The sequence below is a fragment of the Ochotona princeps genome, chromosome 13 (genome assembly GCF_030435755.1).
Source record: "Ochotona princeps isolate mOchPri1 chromosome 13, mOchPri1.hap1, whole genome shotgun sequence".
Lineage (NCBI taxonomy): Eukaryota > Metazoa > Chordata > Mammalia > Lagomorpha > Ochotonidae > Ochotona > Ochotona princeps.
The window spans coordinates 54028376-54050401 of NC_080844.1; the positions used below are offsets into that span (position 1 = coordinate 54028376).

General features: G+C 39.0%; 1 protein-coding gene across 2 annotated transcripts in view; it reads left to right on the forward strand.

Moving 5' to 3' along the window:
* SHOC2 (SHOC2 leucine rich repeat scaffold protein) overlaps positions 1–11487 on the forward strand; it is a 70196-nt gene extending 58709 nt beyond the window's left edge. For both annotated transcript variants that reach the window (XM_004579848.3, XM_058671393.1), the window contains exons 5-9: positions 3867–4055; positions 5959–6081; positions 7419–7556; positions 7831–7948; positions 9412–11487. In XM_004579848.3, coding sequence (XP_004579905.2) covers positions 3867–4055; positions 5959–6081; positions 7419–7556; positions 7831–7948; positions 9412–9620 — 777 coding nt within the window. In that variant the 3' untranslated portion in view covers positions 9621–11487. The remainder of the gene's footprint in view (positions 1–3866; positions 4056–5958; positions 6082–7418; positions 7557–7830; positions 7949–9411) is intronic.
* Positions 11488–22026: the final 10539 nt, after the last annotated feature.

A 22026-nucleotide genomic window follows, 5' to 3' on the forward strand; every position in this document is an offset into this window, starting at 1 on the left:
GCAGGGAGCTGGGGCAGCTGTGACTTCAAATCCTGCCATTTTAGGTCACGGCTTAACCCACCATAACACAAACAAGTCCCCACTGTTTAGTTACGTCTGTGTTTTAAAGAAAAAGTTTTTAGCTTCTGCTTAACATACCCCCATAGGGTAGTTTTTTGTTTAAGTTAGTGAGCCTATATTGACAAATCCTGATGATCCAAAAAAGTTTATATTAGGGTTCTCTCTTGATGTTGCGTAGTCTGGGAGTTTGGACAAATGCATAACTACCTGTGTAACATTATAGGGATAACACAAAGGAATTTGACTGCTCTTCTTCTGTAATCTCCCAACCACTGATCCTTAGCAGTCCCCCATATTTTATCCTGTGAGATTATAAAGGGGTAACACTCTTCTGTGTGGCTGTGAAAGTCTTTCTCTGTCTCCTTTGTGTGTGTGTGTATGTGGACACGTGTGTTTAAACTGACCTACTTTCAGCTAGAGCTGCCACAGGGAGCCTTTGTTGACTTTTTCCAAACATGAAAAAGCATTAAATCTTATTTAAAAGTAGGCAGTGTGTTTTAGAGTCAGCATATTCTTAACGGGTACTTACCTGCAGTTACAGTGAGAGCAGTAGGGAAAACTAAAATCTATTATGTAGCAATGGGACATTCAAGTTGAGTTAGATAAGAAAAGTTGTGAAACTGGTTTTCATTAGGGGCTCATTATATTGCTAAACTCAGAGTTTATAACTTTTCATTTGAGAAATATCTGAAAATGGATTAGTTTTAATTCAGACACACAAGGAAGAACTCAGTAACTACGCACATATACTCAAGGCTTGTGTGAGAGTATAAGTTCATTAAAAATGGGATTAAAGGATTTCATGTAGGTGTAAGACTGTTTTGAAATATATTCAAGTTTTTCCTAGTGTGTGTTTTATGAGCTTTCTGAAAATCCCTCACTAGTGTCGATTTTAAAAGTATTTTATACCAAAATAAACATTTCTTAATAAAAGGTATACTTATTTGAAAGAATAACACAGAAAAAGACATGAGAGGGAGATTTTCCACTTTTTGATTTGTTCCCCAAATGGCCATGATGACCTGGACTGGACCAGGATGAAGCCAGCAGCCTAGAACTCCATCCGTGTTTCCCTGACATCATAAGCAAAAGCTTAACCTGTTATGCCACAACACTGGCCCCATTAAACACCTTTAATTCTGTTTTCCTTGAATTTTTTGAGGCACCCTTGTATTAGTGGATCTGATTGTCAGTATAATTGCATTAATTGTTGGAATATTACCATCCAGTAGTTTGGGGAGTCAAATTTAGGAGAGGTTATGTTTTGGATCAAATTTGATACCTTAAATATGGTGAAATGGAGATTATGACAAGTGGTACATTGATTATCTGATGAATTAACTAAAACTGAGAAAACTTACGTGGATGATCTAAAATAAAATCCCAGTTGTGTCTGGTTCAAAATGAATAATAAGCAACCTTCAGATTTCACAGTGGAACTGAAGACTTGAGATGTTGAAGAGCCACCGTTTTGTTGTCCCTTTCAAACTCAAATATTAGTATTCTGACACAGAGGAATACAAATTACACAAAGTAAGTTTTGATGTTAATAAATAATAATATTTTGCCTTGGGTCTCAACAAAATCCCTGTATTTTTGATAAAGTAGGGTGTAGACGTTTTCCCTAATTGGGTATCGTATGCAGAGTTCTCTCATCCCTGCTCTTAACTGTGCTGTTGGTTTGTTCATGTACAACAGCTGTCACACATTGAGGATAGCTACTTCCTTTGTCCCACCCACCTTCCCCCGAGCCTCCGCCCTCTCCACCCATATCAGTGGTCCTCATGGGCGTGCATCCTTGTCAGCTATATTCACAGATTCAAAAATAATTTTTTCCTACTTTTTTTAAAAGGGATAACTTTTTTAAAAAAAGATTATTTATTTTTATTGCAAAGTCAGATATACAAAGAGGAGGAGAGACAGAGAGGAAGATCTTCTGTCCGATGATTCACTCTCCAAGTGACTGCAATGGCTGGAGCTGTACCAACCTGAAGCCAGGACCCAGGAACTTCCTCCAGGTCTCCCACACGGGTGCAGGGTCCCAAGGCTTTGGGCTGTCTTCAACTGCTTTCCCAGGCCACAAGCAGAAAGCTGAATGGGAAGTGGAGCTGCCGGGATTAGAACCAGCGCCCATATGGGATCCCAGGGCTTTCAAGGCAAGGACTTTAGCCACTAGGCCATGCCGCCGGGCCTGCATTATGTTAATCTTTAAAAATAGTTTAGAGGGCTGGCATTGTGGGTGCTGGTTCAAGTTCTGGCTGCTCCACTTCTGATCCAGCTCACTGGTAATGTTCCTGGGAAACCAGTGAAAGATGCCCATGTGTTTGGGCCCCTGTACCCACAGGGGGATCTGGAAGTAGCTCATGGCTTTGGTCTGGTCCAGCCTATTCCAGCCATTTGGGAAATGGACCAGCAGATGGAAGATTGACTGGTCAGTCTCTATCCCACTAAGGTTCCTAATTCCATCTTTCGAATAAATAAATCTGGGGCCTGGATCATGATGTTGTGGGCTAGGCTTCTGCCTGTGACACCAGCATCCCGCATGGTTGCCGGTTTGTGTGTCAGCAGCTCTATCTTGCTTAAGGCCTGAGAGAGCAGCAGAGAATGGCTGCAGTCCTTGAACCCCTGCTCCCATGAGGGAGACCTGAAAGAACCTCTCGGCAGTAAATTGGCTCAGCTCCAGCTGTTGTTGCTGTTTGGGAAGTGAACCAACAGGTGGAAAATCTGTGTCTGTCTTTTCTGTAACTCTGCCCTTCAAATAAGCCTTTTTCAAAATAAGTAATTCCTCTTTAAAAATCATTCATTTTTATTAGAAAGGCAGATACACAGAGAGGAGGAGAGACAGAGAGGAAGATCTTCTGTCTGATGTTTCACTCCCCAAGTGCGTGCAACAGCTGGCACAGAGCTAATCTGAAGCCAGGAGACAGGAGCTCTTGTGGGTCTCCCACATGGGTGCAGGGTCCCAAGGCTTTGGGCTGTCCTTGACTGCTTTCGCAGGCCACAAGCAGGGAGCTGGACAGGAAGTAGGGCTGCCGGGATTAGAACCAATGCCCATATGGGACCCCGGCACGTTCATTGCAAGGACTTTAGCTGCTACGTTATCATGCTGGGCCTAAACTAAATAATTCTTTAAAAATATGAATCTTAAAAAATTTACAAGCAAATATCTAAATGTGATTCTTTTTAAAAATATCTGAAAAAAAAAATTTAGGGATAGGTGCTTAAAATCTCAAAATGACTGGTCCCAAAGACAAGCAGCAGAGCCAGGCCACCTGCATGAGACTGCTGGCTACCTGTAGAGACCGGTAACCACAGGAAGTCTTCTTTACTTGGTGAAGTCAAACTGAGGAAAAAGAACAATTTCGTGTACTGCCTAAAATCCAAAATCTGGGGCTGGTGCTGTCATGTGGGGCACAAGCTTTTGCCTGCAATGTCAGCAAGTCCTACGGGTACCAGTCCATGTCCTGGCTATTCCCTTTCCAGTCCAACTCCCTGTCAGTTTGTGCCTGGGTACCAGTTCATAACCTGGTTGTTCCCTTTCCAATCTAACTCCCTGTCTGTGTGCGTGGAATCTGTAAGAATCAATCAATCAATCAATCGATCTGGTACTCTGACTATACTGACTTCACATTTCTTCCAAGCAGCGATTTGCTAGGATTGAGTAGTTAGTTGTGTGGTTGTGGTGTCCTGGAAGTGGCCCAGCCAGTCTGGCCCATTGAGGGGGTTGTGCTTGAGAGTGCTGCTGTTTTACAAAATGTTCTGTTGCAGTTGTCATTATTACACTTACTTCCCTTTTTGTTTTACAGAGTCTTTTATCTAGTCTTGTGAAACTGAATAGTTTGACGTTAGCTAGAAATTGCTTCCAGTTATATCCAGTCGGAGGTCCATCTCAGTTTTCCACCATCTATTCCCTTAACATGGAACACAATCGAATCAATAAAATACCATTTGGAATTTTCTCCAGAGCAAAAGTATTAAGTAAGCTGAATATGAAGGTAAGAATCTGTTTTTGTTATAGGGAAAGGAAATTACTAACAGTTTTAGAAATTTATGTTTCCTCTATTGATGTGTAGAATGGATACTTAAACCTTGCTAATGGGACTTAAAGTAATTAGGATATTTCAGGGCACTTTTTCTCAGATAACAAAAGTCTTGGAATTGCAAATGCCTTTAGGACTTTTTTCTAAAGAAAAAAATCGTGAATGTCCATAAAAATAGAGTTGTAAGGATATTTATTGCAGAGCTGATTTACTTCATGGATTCCACTTTTTTTTTTTGAATTATTAATGTGGATTTAACATTTAAGTAGTATGCCTTCAAGGAGATAATATGAAACCATAAAAATTATACTATAATCTGAAAGTGTTAAATGTTAGAGTACTATGTTAAATAGAAGAAGTTAAAGCATGTAAAATTCTGTTTTTACACATAATTTCTAAAAGCTCTAAAATTTTTATACATTATATTTCCATTACATATAGCTGGTGTTTTTCAAAATATGATGTTTAGTATTGATTATCAGAATTGATGGGCATCAGGTTAAGACACTCAGGTCCCATTTCCCAGTATTTGGATTCAATTCCCAGCTCCAATTCCAACTTGATCATCTTGCTAATATAGGCACTGACAGGTAGCAGGTGATGACTCAAGTAATTGGGTTCCCAGGGCTTGGGGCACAGCTTCTGGTATTCAGCCGGCCCAGTCCGGGCTGGTTCAGGGCGCTTAGGACACGGAACCACTTCCCCTCCCTGTCCTCATCCTATCTTCTCTCTCCATGTCCCCTTTTCCCTGACCAGTAAATGAAAGACTAAGAAGAATTAATTATGGATATTTCTAGCATTTTTCTACTTATCTACATATTCCATAATGAACAAATTTCAAATTTATAATAAATTTTTGTGAAGAGAGGAAAGAAATGGAAAATTTCTAGTCAGTAATTTAATTTATAGTGAACAAACTTTAAGCCAAGGGAAGATAACTAAATTTGGCTGCGTAGTTTGTTAGTAATCAGGAAGCAGTGTATTAAGAGTCATTGTTGATAAAAGTATATTTCACAAATGATTCTGTAGTTGTAGGAAAATAGTGAATCCATTTTTTAGCAAAATTAAGATCTTTATCTCCTTTTCTTTAGTGATAAACACTTTGTCTTAGGAATTTTTCTAGTGAGATTGTAGATAATTCATATTTTAATGATCTAATATGTAATCCTGTTGAGATTATGTTTTCCTCTGTTACGTTATTGCTCAGCATCTCTAGAATTTCTGAGTTCCTAACTTCCCTTTGGGGGAAATGTCTTTTATTATGCTCATACCTTTATTTCAGCATTTGCATTTTTTGTGTATTACTATACACCATATTTGTTAGTAGATTCTCTGAAATATCATGCATTTCTCTGTGTACTATTTGATGTTCATAAATGGTCATATTGGGAGTGAATAAAGCCTGATGGCCAATGTTGCATTGCCGAGGGTTAAACCGCTGCCTGTAGTGCCAGTGTCCCCTGTTGGATGCTGGGTTAAATCCTGGCTGCTCTGCCTCGGCCCCAGCTCCTTCTGATGTGCCTGGAGACTGGGCCCTGGCCCAACATGGGAGACCCAGAGTCAGCCCTTTTGGCCATTTGAGGAGTGGTTACTGGATGAAAGTACTTTCTGTTCCTCTCTTTCTGTGTCTTTCAAATAAGTAAAATTATTTTTTCTTTTAAAAATAAAGCATGAAAGCCTGATTATTCTGTGAAAAACATTGGAATCTTACAGTTTTTGTTGCCTTTTCTTTTTATATTTAGATATCAAAAGGGAAATGAAGTTTTTTGTTAAGAATTTTTTCCTTAGGGAGAGAGTTCTGTTTTAGGAGCTTCATTTTTATGGTTCTATCTGGAATGCTGCTTTTTGTCTCTTCTAGGACAATCAGTTAACGTCTCTTCCTTTGGACTTTGGAACGTGGACTAGTATGGTAGAGTTGAACTTAGCTACTAACCAGCTCACCAAGATCCCCGAGGATGTATCAGGTCTCGCTTCTCTGGAGGTGAGCATAGTGATCATTTAACTCCTGGGAGACGTCCACACTTGTCTCACTTACAGAATTTCAAGTTAAAATTGAGCAAATATTTTTTGGAGATTAGAAATTAGACTCAAGTGTTGTTCAACATACATTCTGTTTGTAAGGAGATTTTGCCTGGGTTAATGGTTCCGAATGTGTCTTGTGCAAATACCAAAGGTTGGTGAGTTTAAGTGCTATAAAGTAACATTGAAAGAAGTGGGCTCAGAAGCTAAACATCTTTTAGAGCTTTTTTTCCCCTGTTAAAAATGACACCATTGTTGTATGGATTCCTTAGGCTGGTACTCAGAAGCATTTGTCGTAATAACTCTGCCTTAATTTTCCATCCTGATTCCCCATCTACTGATAGAAATGTGATGCGCCTATTTCTAGCTCTCTGTGTTTAGTTCTATTGTTTACAATATTTAGGATACACTTTTTTTTCCATCTCATTAATTTTTTTTGAAAATGTTTTTCTATAAAGATCCATCTTATCATCTTAGCCAGAGATCATTTCTCCTAAGTTCCTAGAGTTTTCATTATTTTAACGTTTACCAGTAGTAAATATTGTTTAAATTCCCATACCTGTATTTTTTGAAAATGTGATATCAATTATTTAAAAAGATGAAACAGGATAATATGTTGGTAAAAAGCCTGGAATTTGAAGACAGACAGATTTGGAAGTCAGACAAATTTTGCATCCAAAATTTTCTCTGTGTGTTTTGTCTATGTATGTTTGTAGATTTAAGTCACCTGATTTTTAGTTTCCTAAACTGAAATGAGGATAATTGTATCTGTCTAACAATAATAATGTTTGCAATAAGGATTAATTGCAAATACGGACACAGAACATTTTAGTACAGGGCCTGCAAATAAGAATCTAGGCTGGGAGCTGTTATTTTGTTGTATTATATTTATATGTAAATATATGTTTATACTTATATTTTAAATTGTATGACTTTGGAAGAAATTAGTGGTATAAAAATTAGCCAGAGCGTTGTTAATTTTCCATTAGATATTTTTAACTTTTAAATAGTAGCATAACAGTAATCACGTGAGTCTCAGAGCAAATGATTTTGTTTTTTATAACTTAAATAAATTATCATATTTTTATTAGTTTTTATGTAAATTAAGATCTTAATAGTTATTTTCAGTTAGTATGGTGATGTGCTTTTTGGATGTAAATTAAATGTAATATAATTGAGCTTTATACTTGATATTTACTGTTTGGCAAATTAGCATTGCCTAATATATCTTAAATTATGCAGTGATAATAAGTAATTGTTTTTTTAAGCTGCCAAACACTGTCAATCATTTGTCTTTAGGTTCTGATTTTATCAAACAATCTTCTTAAGAAGCTTCCCCATGGTCTTGGAAACCTCAGAAAGCTACGAGAGTTGGATCTAGAGGAGAATAAATTAGAATCCTTGCCAAATGAAATTGCTTATCTTAAGGATTTACAGGTAAAGACGTTGTCCTGATGGTTTTGTGATTTTCAGAATTTAGTCCAAATTACAAATTTTTTATGATTGTGATCTCATTTATTACACCAGATAGATTTTCATATTAGGCAAGTTTTATATTCGAGTGACTTTTTTCATTGAAAAAAATTGTATTTTTGAAAAATAAATTAATTGATTGTCATCTAAATTTCCTGTTGTTCTGTTCTTTAGTAGATGTATTTAAGTTTACAAGAGTTGTGGAAAATATATGCAGTTTATTTTGTTAATCTTTCAGAAATTAGTCTTGACAAACAACCAGTTGACCACTCTTCCCAGAGGCATTGGTCACCTTACCAATCTCACACATCTAGGCCTTGGAGAAAATCTACTAACTCATCTTCCTGAGGAAATTGGTAAGAACCCTGTGGGTGCTTGGCTGTGTGCTACTAATTTGCTTTTGTATGTGCAAACAGTATTTTAGGTAATAACACCAAATGTAAATTAAGGTGACATTAGACTTGATTTTTTTTTATAGAGCACCACTTGTTGATTTAGATTTCCTCTTGGGGCATTTAGGGTTAATGCTGTTTGACAGGGTATTTTTGGTATAGGTTTTTTGTGTAATCTTGAATTTGGAGAATTATTTTCTATTTTCAGATTTGAAACACACAGGCTTTTATAATCATGTCTTATGCCAAAGGAACATTTCCTCTGATGTTTTAGAATTAATATTTATATTAATAGCAATATTTGCAAATATTTCGGTGTCCTCTTACTCATTATTTTACATAATCAGTCTTTATTTCATAAAATTAACCTTAAATTTTAGGCAGTGTGATCTGCAATCCGATTTTGCAAAGCATCTTAATTGAGTTCACAAAATCAATAAATAATGGCTCTTACCTTATTGATTCTGTGTACTGTATTGTTCCATCCATGTTGTGCTGTCCAGAGGCGCTGTTGATTTTATTATTGTTACTGTTACAAGTGATTTTGGAGAGAGTAGACAATTCAAAATCTTTCTGTGCCGTTTATTAGTTTTGTGATTGAATAAGATATGTGAACTCCATATTATATTTAAAATAAGGCTGTTAATAGTGACCTATCATAGCATTGTTTTAAAGCTGAAATAATGTCCTAAGTCCATTACCTGCAATCTGTTACTTTTGTCTTCTAACGATTACACATTCAAAAAGTCCAGATCTTGAAGTTTGTGAACTAGAAGCCCATGAGACTAGTTCACATGTGTATTTATAACATATTCATCCAGTTGGCCTCATCTAATTGTTTGAGAAATTTTCCTAGAAGTAGATATATTAAGAGCATAAGAAAAAATTTTGAAGACTTAAGTTCATTTTGGGCTTGTTGTCAAATGCATGAAATATATAAAATCAAAGCCAAATAATATAGTAAAAACTAAAAACTTTCCACATAAAAAATGTATTAATATGAGCAATTTTTATTTTGTAACAAAAGTGATTGTAGACACCACGTAATAAACTTACTTCTGCAGTTTTAAAATATATGTATGTAAGTATGTAAATATATTTATAATGTATGTGTATGGTGTGTGTGTATAAATATGTTATAGAGCCATTTTGAATTTCCAGGAAAAAAAACTTCTTTAAGCTTGCAAACCAAACCAGCCATTAAAGGAAGAGGTTCTAATTCAGTTAATATGGAGTGTGACCTGGACACAGTTGTTTGAAATTTTCTAGTTGTTCAAGATACACAGTTGTTGAGAGTTTAAACAGAGAATAAAAATAAGTGGAAGTTAAATATATGCACTTCTCAGATGGCATGATGCTTATGTAAAATCTTGTTTAAACAGTAGGTAATTTAAAAAATTAAACAGCTTTGATGTTTTTCAAAACAGGTACACTGGAGAACCTAGAAGAACTGTATTTGAACGACAACCCCCACCTGAATAGCCTTCCCTTTGAACTGGCTCTCTGCAGCAAGCTCTCCATCATGAGTATCGAGAACTGTCCACTCAGTCACCTTCCACCTCAGATTGTTGCTGGGGGGCCTTCTTTCATCATTCAGTTTCTCAAGATGCAGGGGCCATATCGTGCCATGGTTTGATACAAATCCGCTGGTCCCACACACTGTTCAAAACTAGACTGCCATTAATGTTTCATACCTATATCTGTATCTATTTATGTAGATATTGATATATATGGCAGATTTAAAAAAGACTGCATTATGTGTTTCTGCTAATAGAGGAATCATAGCCATTTAGATTTTTTTTTAATTATGTACAAAAGGCTTATATAAGATTTCTTTGCTGAATTTGATGGATGTTTTTCTGTTGTGTAATCTGGTATGCCAATTTGCTTATTGCCAACAAATTATGAAGTTACTAAATTTATGAGGCAGAAGCAGTTAGTTAGATAACTCTCTTAGGAAGCATAATGGACAAACAAAAGTTGTCGCATTTTTTTTCATATACATTTTCCCCCTTTCCAATTCTCTGATATTTATAGGCTCAGAAGGTAGAATTTTTTTTAACTTATTTTGAGAATTGACGTTGAAATTTTTATATTGTTTACAGTCAGAGTAAATCACTGGATTCCCCCCCCCTTGATTTTGATTTGCTCTGTTTTGATCAAATATGAAGTTTATATCTTCAGCTAAAGAATTTGCATTAGCTGGTGAAATATTACAAGATAGTTGTTTGATACAGGTGGCAAAGTGAAAACATACAGGCAAAAGTCTAGAATTACTTTAATTGTGCTTCCCGAATGTGCTGTGAATTAAAATATCAAGTGAGTCTATTGATAGGGGGAAGGGTGTTAAGACCTTTTATAATGTAAGTATCTTAGGTTTGGGGCAACAGAAACATGTAATGAAAATGAGTTTTGTCATTCTTCAAAGTTGCAGATCCACAAAAACTGTCAGAATAATTTGGTAAAAAAAAAAAAAAAGCAAATAAATTACCCATGAACACACATTCTATATATGTATATACAATGCTATATAGATATGTATTTATTATATCATAAACTACAATAGGTAACTTTAAGGATTTCTCCCTATCCTTGTACAATGAAATGAATGTCTTTCTTTGAAAACTGCAATATATGTATGTTTCATGGTTATTTAACAGTGTGCTATGGTTTTATATCTTGACTTGCCTGGTACATCTTTCAATTTCCGAATATTTGGGTCTAAGCACAATATCTTCACACTGTGCTATATTGCTGCTGAACTAAATGCACTTTTCCCCACATCTGGGGCACTGGCTTAGAACAATTCAGTTCAGTACCATTACTTGTGATTTCATCTTTTCTTTCTTAATAGTTGGTAGGACAATTATGGAAAAGAAGCACATTGCCTAGAAGCCATTGGCAGTTCAGTGGCGGATCCTGTAAGATGTGCTATTTGATGTATTTATTTTTTAATTTTTTAGCTTTACTGCTTTTAAAACTAGCAGTATTGTAAATGTGTATCCCTTATATAGTCCTTTTACTTTTAGTAGTGTTGGTCTAAGTCAATTTAACTGTTAGGAGACTCACTGAGCAAGTGCATTATAGATATCCTAAAACACACTTCCCATATAATGACTATTACATGTAATTACATATTGCTGCTTGTTTTATTTTTTTTTCCACTTAGTTGGGCATTGTGTTTTAAACAAACTCTTTTTTTTCTGTTTTAATTAAAACTATAATATTGAGGTAGCAATTTGGACCGTTCTGCTTTTGCTGGCGCTAAAATTCTGGACTAGGTGTGAGGTCAAGCTTTTATTCATAATTGGCAATTTTATAAGAAGCAACTAAGAAATGAAAGGCAGGTGAAGATATAAAACCCTAGAATGCTTAAATGTGCTGTAAAACTATTGTAGATGTCACTGGATTTTACCAAGTATTATCCGTTCTTTTTTCCATCTACTGTGGCTTTTCAGTTAAAAATTTGTTTATAAAAGGAATTTATTACAGCTCTACCTAGAGCCTGTGTGTGTGTGTGTGGTTTTTTAAATCTCAACTTCAAATGTGTTCTTATAGTAATATGATGAAACTTGAACATTAAAAGTAGAGTCTGAAGTGTTGTTCTTAAAAAACACTGTTTCTTAAAATATTATAATTTTAAAGCATTTTGCCTCCTACCTGCATTTATTTTAGTCTGTAATACACGTGTAAAATGATTACAATATTACATGTTTAAATGATGCTCACATATAAGCAATACATAGCTAAGGAGCTACAAACATTTGTTATGAAGATAAAACGTGAGGATTTCGGGTTTTTTGCACCGAGTAACTTGCAACTCCATTTTCCCATAGCTTCCCAAGTGGCGTTTGGGTGGCGTCTGTGCTGCTGCCATCTTGTAAGAGCCCTTGGACGTCATTGCTTTTTGTACCAGCAAACTAGACTATCCTTGTGAAATCAAGCTAGTTAATATTTAAATGTTTTGACTATAATGTATATTGTTGAATGACTACATATGAACTAATTTCACAATGGGATTAATTAGCATACCCCCAAATGTAAATAAATGGTTTCGTTTCTCTGAGGCTTAGTATATAAAACAGGAACACAAGGTTGGTACACTATAGAAATGTTGCTTTAAATTGCAGCAATACAGTGGTAATGCAAATAGTCTCTTTTTTTTTTTAAAGATTTATTTATTTTTATTGGAAAGGCAGATATACAGAGAGGAAGATCTTCCGTCCGATGGTTCATTCCGCAAGTGAGCACAATGGCTGGAGCTGGGCCAGTCTGAAGCCAGGAGCCAGGAGCTCTTCTGGGTCTCCCATGTGGGTGCAGGGTCCCAAGGCTTTGGGCCGTCCTCAACTGCTTTCCCAGGCCACAAGCAGGGAGCTGGATGGGAAGTGGAGCTGCCGGGATTAGAACCAGCGCCCATAGGGGATCCTGGGCATGCAAGGCGAGGACTTTAACCACTACATTATTGTACCGGGCCCGATGCAAATAGTCTTTTGGCATTCAGTATTTTTTAGATCTTAAGGGATTATTCAGAGCAAGAACGGGGAGATGCTAAGTAATTTTCCAGATTAATAAATACTAATGAAAACAATAGGAGATAAATTCTTGAAGAGAAAAATAGGCATAACATGTTTATTGTGTTTATATCAAATGTAAGTTACATTACTAGAATGAGCTCTAAAAATGCGATTACAAATGTCAGATTTATCATTGTACAGCCTGATTCATTTGGAGTAGATTTGGGTTTTTTTGGGGGGCGGGGTTTGAGACAACTTTCTTAAAGTGTTGCTTTTCATCTAATTTATTTCTGAGCAGTGTGTATGGAGTCCAAATTTCAGTTTGTAGAATTATGATTTTTTTTTAACCGGTATGAGTAGTAGTAAGATGTGTAAAATACATTTTTGCCAAAGAAAAGGATGTACAGTTGATGAATATTGGGCCAACAGCTAACCATACTTCAGAACCTGCCCAGACAAATCAGGATATGTCAAATGCACACTTATATATTAAAGTTTGATGAAAGCAAATGGTATAATTAAAAAGAAAGAAGGGAAGAATAAATTCCTGAATTGAACTAAAATGAATGAGTTTGAGCAAAATCCTGTCTGTACTAGGGAAGAAGATGGTAGGATGGAATGAAGTAGTTACCACCCCTGGCATTATTCTTTGGTCAGTTTAGCCTTTAGGAGTCAGCTGGGATATTGGAAGAAGCATGGCAATCTTTGATTAGCCTAACTGACAATTTAAATATGTAGGAGTTACAACATCAGTTTGGAATCCACAAAGTGTCTTGACCATTACCCTGAGAAAATATTATGAAAATGTTTTGTAAAATAGCTCTTAGTACTTCTGTTTTTGAATAGAATGTCTTCTGATAACACTGAAGAAACATTTCTGGTTTTATTTTTAACATTGAAAAGTAAGAAATAAAGCTTTTTTTTATTTTTAAAAACTTGAAGTTGGTTGTTATTACCCTTAAAAATAATTGTGTGCAGTACTTCAGCTGCTGTCAGCTTCTCGCAGTTTGGACTGGGAATGTCTTCTGTTTGGTTTCCACGGTGGAGGGGTAGTTGGCTGCCATGTGCAGGCTTCGCAGTTTATGCAGCGTACAGCTGTGTTGCATGTTGCTGGAAATGTTTGTTCGCATTTTAGATTTGTATCTTTAATGTGACTTTAAAGCAAACGTCAGTTAATTTCTTCTAACAAGATTGATATACTTATGTACTTTGTCAAATTACGAGTCTTAAGGAGTATTTTTTTTCTCACTTGTAAAATGATGCTAGTTTAGGGTGGAAATAAAGTGGGAAAATTTTAAAAATGAAATGATATTTAAGAATTGCATTATAGGGGCCCTGCGGCGGTCCTTGCCTTGAATGTGCCGGGATCCCATATGGGCGCCGGTTCTAATCCCGGCAGCTCCACTTCCCATCCAACTCCCTGCTTGTGGCCTGGGAAAGCAGTTGAGGACGGCCCAATGCATTGGGACCCTGCACCCGTGTGGGAGACCTGGAAGAGGTTCCTGGTTCCCGGCTTCGGATCAGTGCGCACCGGCCATTGCATCTCACTTGGAGAGTGAATCATCGGACGGAAGATCTTCCTCTCTGTCTCTCCTCTCTGTATATCTGCCTTTGTAATGAAAAGAAATAAATCTTTAAAAAAAATTTTTGTATTATAGGACCAGCAAGTGGTATGTCCTGTTAAGCTACTGCCTGTAATTCCAGTATGTCCTATAAGCAGTGGTTCAAGTCTAAGCTGCTCGACTTCAGATTCAGCTCTCTGCTAATTTGCCTGGGAAAGCAGCGGAAGATGCCCTCGTGCCTGGGCCCCTGCCAGCCATATGGGACACCTGCTTGTAACTTCCAGGATCCTAGCACCTGCGTGGCCCTGGCTGTCGTCTCCTGGGGAGTGGCTGGCAAGTGGAAGGTCTGTGTCCCTATCTCTCTTCCTTGCTCTCTGTAACCCTGCTAAGCATCTTCTGTTTTAAAGTACTCCTAAAAGTTCTCTTACTTGGAAAATCCAGAGTCTTGGTGTTTTATATCAGTTACCTCTCCTGTGTTGTATCTAATTTACCTTTTTACCATTACTGGCATTTCCATGGAGGATTTAATCTACTTGAAGATGAGATATTCAGGCATTGTCCTTTGGTAATTCTGATAAAATTTTTGCTAAGGATATCTGTCCATCTACCTAGTACTTAAAACCTGATAACCTCTACTAAAGAGAATGTTTCGTGTATGGCTCAAATTATTCATTTTAATGTTAATCTTTAATAGAAAAGTATACTGTAGTTTTTTTCTTGCTGTTTTTGATTTTTTCTTTCTCAAAACCATTTTTACCATAGTTTAGAAAGTTGGCCTGTGATTGCTAAGTAAGGATGCAACAAGATAGGGGTCGGTAGTTCACCAAGCAGTCAAGATGCTGTTAAGAAAGCTGTTGTGTGGCACATTGTACTGCTTGGTTTCTAAATCTGTCCCTGACTCCTGACTCCAGGTTCTTGCTAATTCAGAGCCTGAAAGGCAGCAGTGTGAACCAGCAGATGGGGGGTGGGGGTGGTTTCTCTCTCTCTCTCTATTAAATATTGGAAAAAAAATGGCTTGTACTGAATCATGAGTCAAGATTAAACCATGTAAATAGCCGACAAATAGTGTACTTAATTTATATCGTTGACTATATAGAAAATGTTCTACCAGTGAGTCTTTAAAAGATGGCTAGTGCTGTGTATAACAAAATGGACTTGAATTTAACATTTGTAGTATCGTACGACAGCAAAACGTGGAAGTGAGAGAAATGAGTCTTTGCTGCCATTAATATAGAAAATTTTGGAAAAGCAATTGGTATGAGTAAAATATGTAAAAATAGGGTCACAAAAACATGGGACACACTTTTCTTTGGGTCAGTGTATTTTGACACAGCTGTTTGTTTTCACTCTGTATAAATCGTTCAATTGAGTCCTTTGGGGTGTTTGTTACTTCTCTGTAATGAAGCCGCCCTTTAACAGTGGAATTATTACAAGAATTCAGTAATTTTCAACCTTCTAGTTCTAATAGTGTCTGTGCTATGTTCTCCATGTGCTTTAAGGAAAGTGTTGTTTTGTAAACGTTTGCTCTCAACTGCTTAGGATGTTATGGTAACTGGAGGCACTTTTTTTTTTTTGAAGTTTTCTTTAACTTATTTGAAAGGCAGAGTTGGATAAGAGAAAAATCTCTTGGTTCATTCCTCCTCATGTCCTGAATGGCTGGAGCTGAGTCGAGCCAAAGGAAAAAAGAGCCAGTAGCTCCGTCTGGGTCTGTCATGCTGTTGATAAGACTCGAGGATCTTGGGCCAACTCTTAACTGCTTCCCAGGTGCTCCAGCAGGGAAGTGGTGGAGACATGGAGCAACTGGAACTCAGACTGGTAGGCAGCCACTCAGCTTGTGCCATAGCACTGGCCCTGAGGAAATCGGATGCAGGATTCCTGGGGAGGTGGGGGGAAAATTGTGATAGTGACTAAGTAAATTTATTGAATTGTCTCTTAAAATGTTCATGAGAACAAAACCTGTGAAGATAGAGAAATTGTTACCCAATGGGAATTACTTTAATTGGCTGAAGAAAACTTGCCAGGAAGTTTACAATTTCTAGTCCTGTGCGCAATATGATGAAATGTCATTTATCTTCTTCACATTCTTTGTTAATGTATTTTTCAGAGTTTATTTATTTAAAAGGCAGAAGTACAGAGAGAAGAGTGTCAGATATTCCTCATACTGGTTTACTTCTCAAATGGCTGCAGTAGCTAGGGCTGGGCCAGGCTAAAGCCAGAAGTTTCATTCCAGTTTCCCTTGTGGGTAGCAGTCACCCAAACACTTGGGCTGTCTTCTGCTGTTTTTCAGGCACCTTTCATGAATGAGATGCTGGCACTATCGGCAGAAGTTTAGCCCTGCTGTGCCACAGCACTGGCTCAGATAATGTATTGTAAAAATCAAACACTGCTGTGGGAAGATTTGCTGGAAATCACAGGCAAAGTTAAGTAAGATGGCAGGGGCAGTGATTGGGATTGTAGTAGTGGAGGTGGAGCAAAACATTGAAGGGAATCTTGGAAATATTAGTAAATTCATAACTGACTGGATACAGTGAAAAAAAGTCATTTCTAGGTTTTTGTCATAAGCATCAGAATGTATTTACTAAGCTAAGAAACTTTGACCTTGAAGAAGGACATATTAGCACACGTGAGGGATCAAGTGGAGATTGGCAAGCAGTCAACCGGATATTTAAGTTTGTATTTGAAGGATTGGGGGCAGATGACCCAGTATATAAATGATAATTGAATAAGGTTGTCTGAGAGCTCCTGTAGAGTGGTAAGAGGCTACAGTTGTAGTGAACTGTAGCTCTTGCATAGCTAGGGAAGAGCTTGCGGAAACCCAGAAGTAGCTGTAATGGAGAGAATTTTGTTTCTGCAAAGAATTGTGCTAGAGGAGGGCCAGCAGTAAAGTGTGGATAAGGGCAGCTCCTCATTTGCTTTCCTATGATTTGATTTTTTTTTATTATTATTATTATTGGAAAGCCGGATATACAGAGAGGAGGAGAGACAGAGAGGAAGATCTTCCATCCGATGTTTCACTCCCCAAGTGAGCCGCAACGGGCCGGTGCGTGCCAATCCGAAGCCGGGAACCAGGAACCTCTTCCGGGTCTCCCACGCGGGTGCAGGGTCCCAAAGCTTTGGGCCGTCCTCGACTGCTTTCCCAGGCCACAAGCAGGGAGCTGGATGGGAAGTGGAGCTGCCGGGATTAGAACCGGCGCCCATGGGATCCCAGCGCGTTCAAGGCGAGGACTTTAGCCACTAGGCCATGCTGCTGGGCCCTGATTTGATTTTTTTAAGATTTACTTTTATTGCAAAGTCAGATACACAGGAGGAGAGACAGAGGACAGGGAATAAGTCCCTGAGGTGTTGGATGTGAGTCCCAGGAGGCCACAGTGATGCTGGGGATGAACACAGGGACCACTAGACTGGCCATGGTCATGCTTTCTAGCTGCTTCTGGCTTCCTCATCTTTCCTTACATCCTTTCTCTAAAAATGTAACCTTAAGACTGAATTTACTTTTGAATTTTTTTGGAATTTTATTTTCATTTTTCAGATTCTGATTGTTAATGATGGCCTTTCTCTCTTAATTATTGCTAATTCATTACTCTGAGGTTCACCTTCTGGAACAGGTGGGATTTAAGGTAACCAACCAGATTTGGGGGTTTATTTTTTAAGATTTATTTTTATTGGAAAGGCAGATGTACAGAGATGAGGGGAGACAGAGAGGAAGATGGTTCACTCCCCAAGTGGCTGCAACTGAGCCAATCCGAAACCAGAGCCTGGAGCTCTTCCAGATCTCCCACGTGGGTGCAGGGTCCCAAGGCTTTGGGCCATCCTCAACTGCTTTCCCAGGCCACAAGCAGAGAGCTGGATGGGAAACAGAGCTGCTGGGATTAGAACCGGTGCCCATATGGGATCCTGGGGCGTTTAAGGCGAGGACTTTAACCACTATGCTATGATGCCGGGCCCAAATGCCAAGTTTTAAAAATTGAAAATTTAAAGCTGCTGCAAACCTTTCAAAAAAAGTCATATTTTGTTGCTTTTATTGGAAAGGGACATCAATTTTACAGAGAGAGAGAGAGAGACTGAGGGAGAGATCTTCCATTCGCTGGTTCACTCCCCAAATGGCCACAATGGGTCTCTCAAATAGATGCAGGGTCCCAAGAACTTGGACAGGTGGAGCAGCCAGAACACGAGCTGGGACTCATGGAATACTAATGCTTGGAAGGGGAGGATTAGCTAACTGAGCCATTGCACCGGACTCCCAGGGAAAGGCTTAAAACAGGTTCTTTACGAGTGTTTGCCTGTATCAGATTGCCCTGGCAGTAATTTTATAATGTTTTTTGCACATATACTTTTGGTTGTCTAGAGTCATTTTTTAAAAACAATTTGGATTAGCAGAAATACATTTGGGACACAGATTTTACTTATCAAGGACTCAAGTTTCTTGCAAACTCAAAAATTTGTCATGACAATCTAGTAATTATGTTCTTTACATGTTTAGATTTGGTTACCTTTAGCTTTTTTCTGTTTGTTTTTCCTTTTGTAAAGATCAGTCATGGAGTGTTGTAAGCAGATAATGTCATTTTCCCCTTCCTTTTCCTTTGATAAATCTGACTCTTAGATTTGTTTTCAAAAATGAGAGGCTATCCCAGGAAGGTGAATGTGTTCACGTACCATGTTGTCGTGGAAGTGAGAACTTGTTCTTTTAAGGACTGTTCTTTCTCCCACATTGTATTGCTCTCCCGTCTGAACAGTGCTCTGTGTGCTGCCCTAATTCAGCTGAAAGCTGGTAAGTGGGGCCCCACATAAAACAAGTTAACCACATAAAAGCAAAGACAAAACTTTTCTCCCGCTAAGAATCTACTAACTTGAAAAGTCAAATGCAAGACCCAGCTTGTAGCGTTTGGTTTGCGTACTAAGGTTATGTTTGGATATGTTTTATATTAACTGGAAAGTACTAATAGAATTTTCATCTTGAACAATCACTTTAGAGGTTCAAAGAAATCACATTACTATCAAAAATGAGCAGTTTCAAAGTAATCTAAAGACAGCTGGCTAAGAAATAGCACAGTTGGGTTGGTGACTGGCTCCTCTACATTGCTATTTTCACTCTGTCGGGCTGATTTGGGGTATGCTTAACCACTTCAAAGTTTCAACTCTGAGAAAGATTGTTGCAAGCTGTGTGTGCAGCAATAATTAAGAAAGGGGCCTCCTGGCTAGCCAACTTGGTCAGCTTACATGGACTTGGGGAGACAATGGAATGATAGGTGGTATTAAAATGGATAGAACCAGCAGGCAGAAAAAACTTTTTTCCACCTAAGAGAGTTTATTTAAAAGGCATAGTTAGATATGCTCCATCTACTGGTTTACTTTCTAAATGGCGCAATGGCCAGAGCTGGGGCCATCCAAAGCCAGGAGCCAGAGGCTTCTTGGTTTCCTAAGTCCATGCAAGGGTGAAGCATTTGTGCCATCTTTTACTGCTTTTCCAGGTGCATTAGCAGGGAAGAGAGTTGGCTTTGAAGTGGAGCAACTCGGTATTAAAAAGTTAATAAAGAATTATGGGGCTGGTGCAATGGCTCAACTGGCTAATCCTCAGCCCGCAAGCACTAGTATTCCGCATAGACGTGAGCTCATGTCCTGACTACTCTGCTTTCTCATCCCTGCTTTGAAAAACAGAGAAGGATGGCTCAAGTCCTTGGGTCTTTGCACCTAAATGGGAGACCCAGAAGAGGCTGTTGGCTAAGAATTGGCTCAGCTCCAGCTGTTATAGTCATTTGTAGATTGAACCAGTGGATGAGAGACTTGTTTCTCCTTCTTGGTAAAATCTGCTTTGCCACTAAAAATAAATCCCAAGAAAGTATATTATGGACAACTGTAGATCCACAGACTTGATGGACTAGATGAAATGCACCAATCATTTAAAAGATACGAAAAGTCATAACACACAGGAAGAAATAAATTGTATGAAAGTAATTATATCAAATTTCATCAACAATAACCTTCAAAACAAAGTACTGAGTCCCGATGGGCTCACAGGCAAAGTTAGAAAATGCTTGCTATGGAAAAAATGCAAGTACCCTCGTGTTTTGAGCACCTATGAAAACCACCATGCGGAATTCTTTCCATGCACTCGCACGCTGAACTTCCACGTAAGTATATGCATCAGCACTATAAAACTATTCCCACATTTTTCATATGAGAAAACTTAGGTCTAGAGAAGTGGGGGAGAAACACTTAGCAATGGAAAAAGCAAGATAAGAACTCAGGTTTCTCTTACTCCACAGTCCAAGTTCTTAGTGACTTCACATGAATGCCTCCTGGGACCGGTTAGACAGTGGTCCTTTTAGGAAAGGGACCAACTAGAGAGAAAAATAAACCCAGATTACTTCCAGGAAGCAGTGACAGCCAGACCATTTCTTAGGTGGTATGGTGTCTCCATGGTTTCTCTGAGTAAATGTGAAGGGTGATACGCCTCACCTCGTTAGGTTAATGGAATGTTGGCTCAAGAGTTAATAATGGGAGTGAGGAATGTCTTCCTGGTGCTCAGGGGCCACGGCCCTCGTTCACCTGCTCTGCCACTGCCCCCCATGGCTGATGCAGTGTGTGTTACAAGCAGGCAGAGCCCATGGATGTGGTGGAAAAGCACACGTGTTTGTGAGGACTGATCTAGAAGATGGGTGGTGAGCCACGTGTCTGCGCACACATCCTGCCTGGTCACATTTCAGTGGAAATGCTGCAGGAAGGCCCTGTAATGTAAGGCAGCAGCCAACAGCCATCTGGGTGCCCAGCGTTTCCTGGCATCCTCAAGGTCAAGCTGATTCTGGCACCAACTGCTGTTTTTTTTTGTTTTTTGTTTTTTTTTTTATCTAGGCTAGGGGCCTTTCCCGAGACAGAAAGCACCAAATGGAGTAGGATGGGGCAGAATGGGCTAATATAAAAAAAAATGGCAAAGGCAGGAGCAAACCTTGACCCTTGTTCCTTGCTTGGGTGGGTGTGGCAGGACTGACATGACATCCTGGCAGGTAGTGGGTGCAGAAGCTGCCCACAGCACTGTAGGAACTGGCGCTCCTGGCTTCCATCAGCCTTTTATGTCAGTGGGATTCTCCAGGACAGTCAGGTGGAGGAGTTAAAGACCAGCCCAGAGGAAGCAGTGCCTTTGTTCCCCTAAGTGACTTGGGGTCCTCCTCCCCTTGTCAGCAGTGCAGTGACTCGTCAGATGCTGGAAACTTCTTCCTGCAGCATGTCGATCCCGCCGTGTGGGAGCACGGTGAGCCCTACCGGCTTGGCATGTTCAGACGCTCGGGAATGTGTGTTCATGAAAGCCCTGTTTGTAGGCATGTGGTCAAGTTCTCTTGTGAGGATTCTATTACGATGTAGAAGCCCTGAAAAATGGGACAAGTCACTTTTCTTAGGCAGTTGCTTCTGCATAAAGAAAAAAGTAAGCAATTGGGCCTGATGTGGTAGCCTAGTAGATAAAGTCCTCACCTTGCATGAGCTGGGATCCCATATGGGTGCTGGTTCGTGTTCCGGCTGCTCTACTTCCCATCCAGCTCCCTGCTTGTGGCCTGGGAAAGCAGTTGAGGACAGCCCAAAGCCTTGGGACCCTGCATCCATGTGAGAGACCTGGAAGAAGCTCCTGGCTCCTGACTTTGGATTGGTTCAGCTCTGGCCATTGCCACCACTTGGGGAGTGAAACAGTGGACAGAAGCTCTTTTCCATCTCTTTCTCTTTATAAAATTTACCTTTGCAATAAAATAAATAAATCTTTATATAAAAAAATCTTTATAAAAAAAATAAATTCCTTGGTCCCACTCCTGGCTCCCTTTCTGCCTTCATGAATTCACGATCAGAGGAACGAAGGAGTTGAAGACCGTGGGCTGCCAGCCAGGCAGTGGAGTGCTTCCATCACACTAGCCATGCAGGGCCCGGGCTTCTCCAGTGTCCCACGGTCCCCTCCCTGCATGAGCATCAGACATGGTGCTCTAGT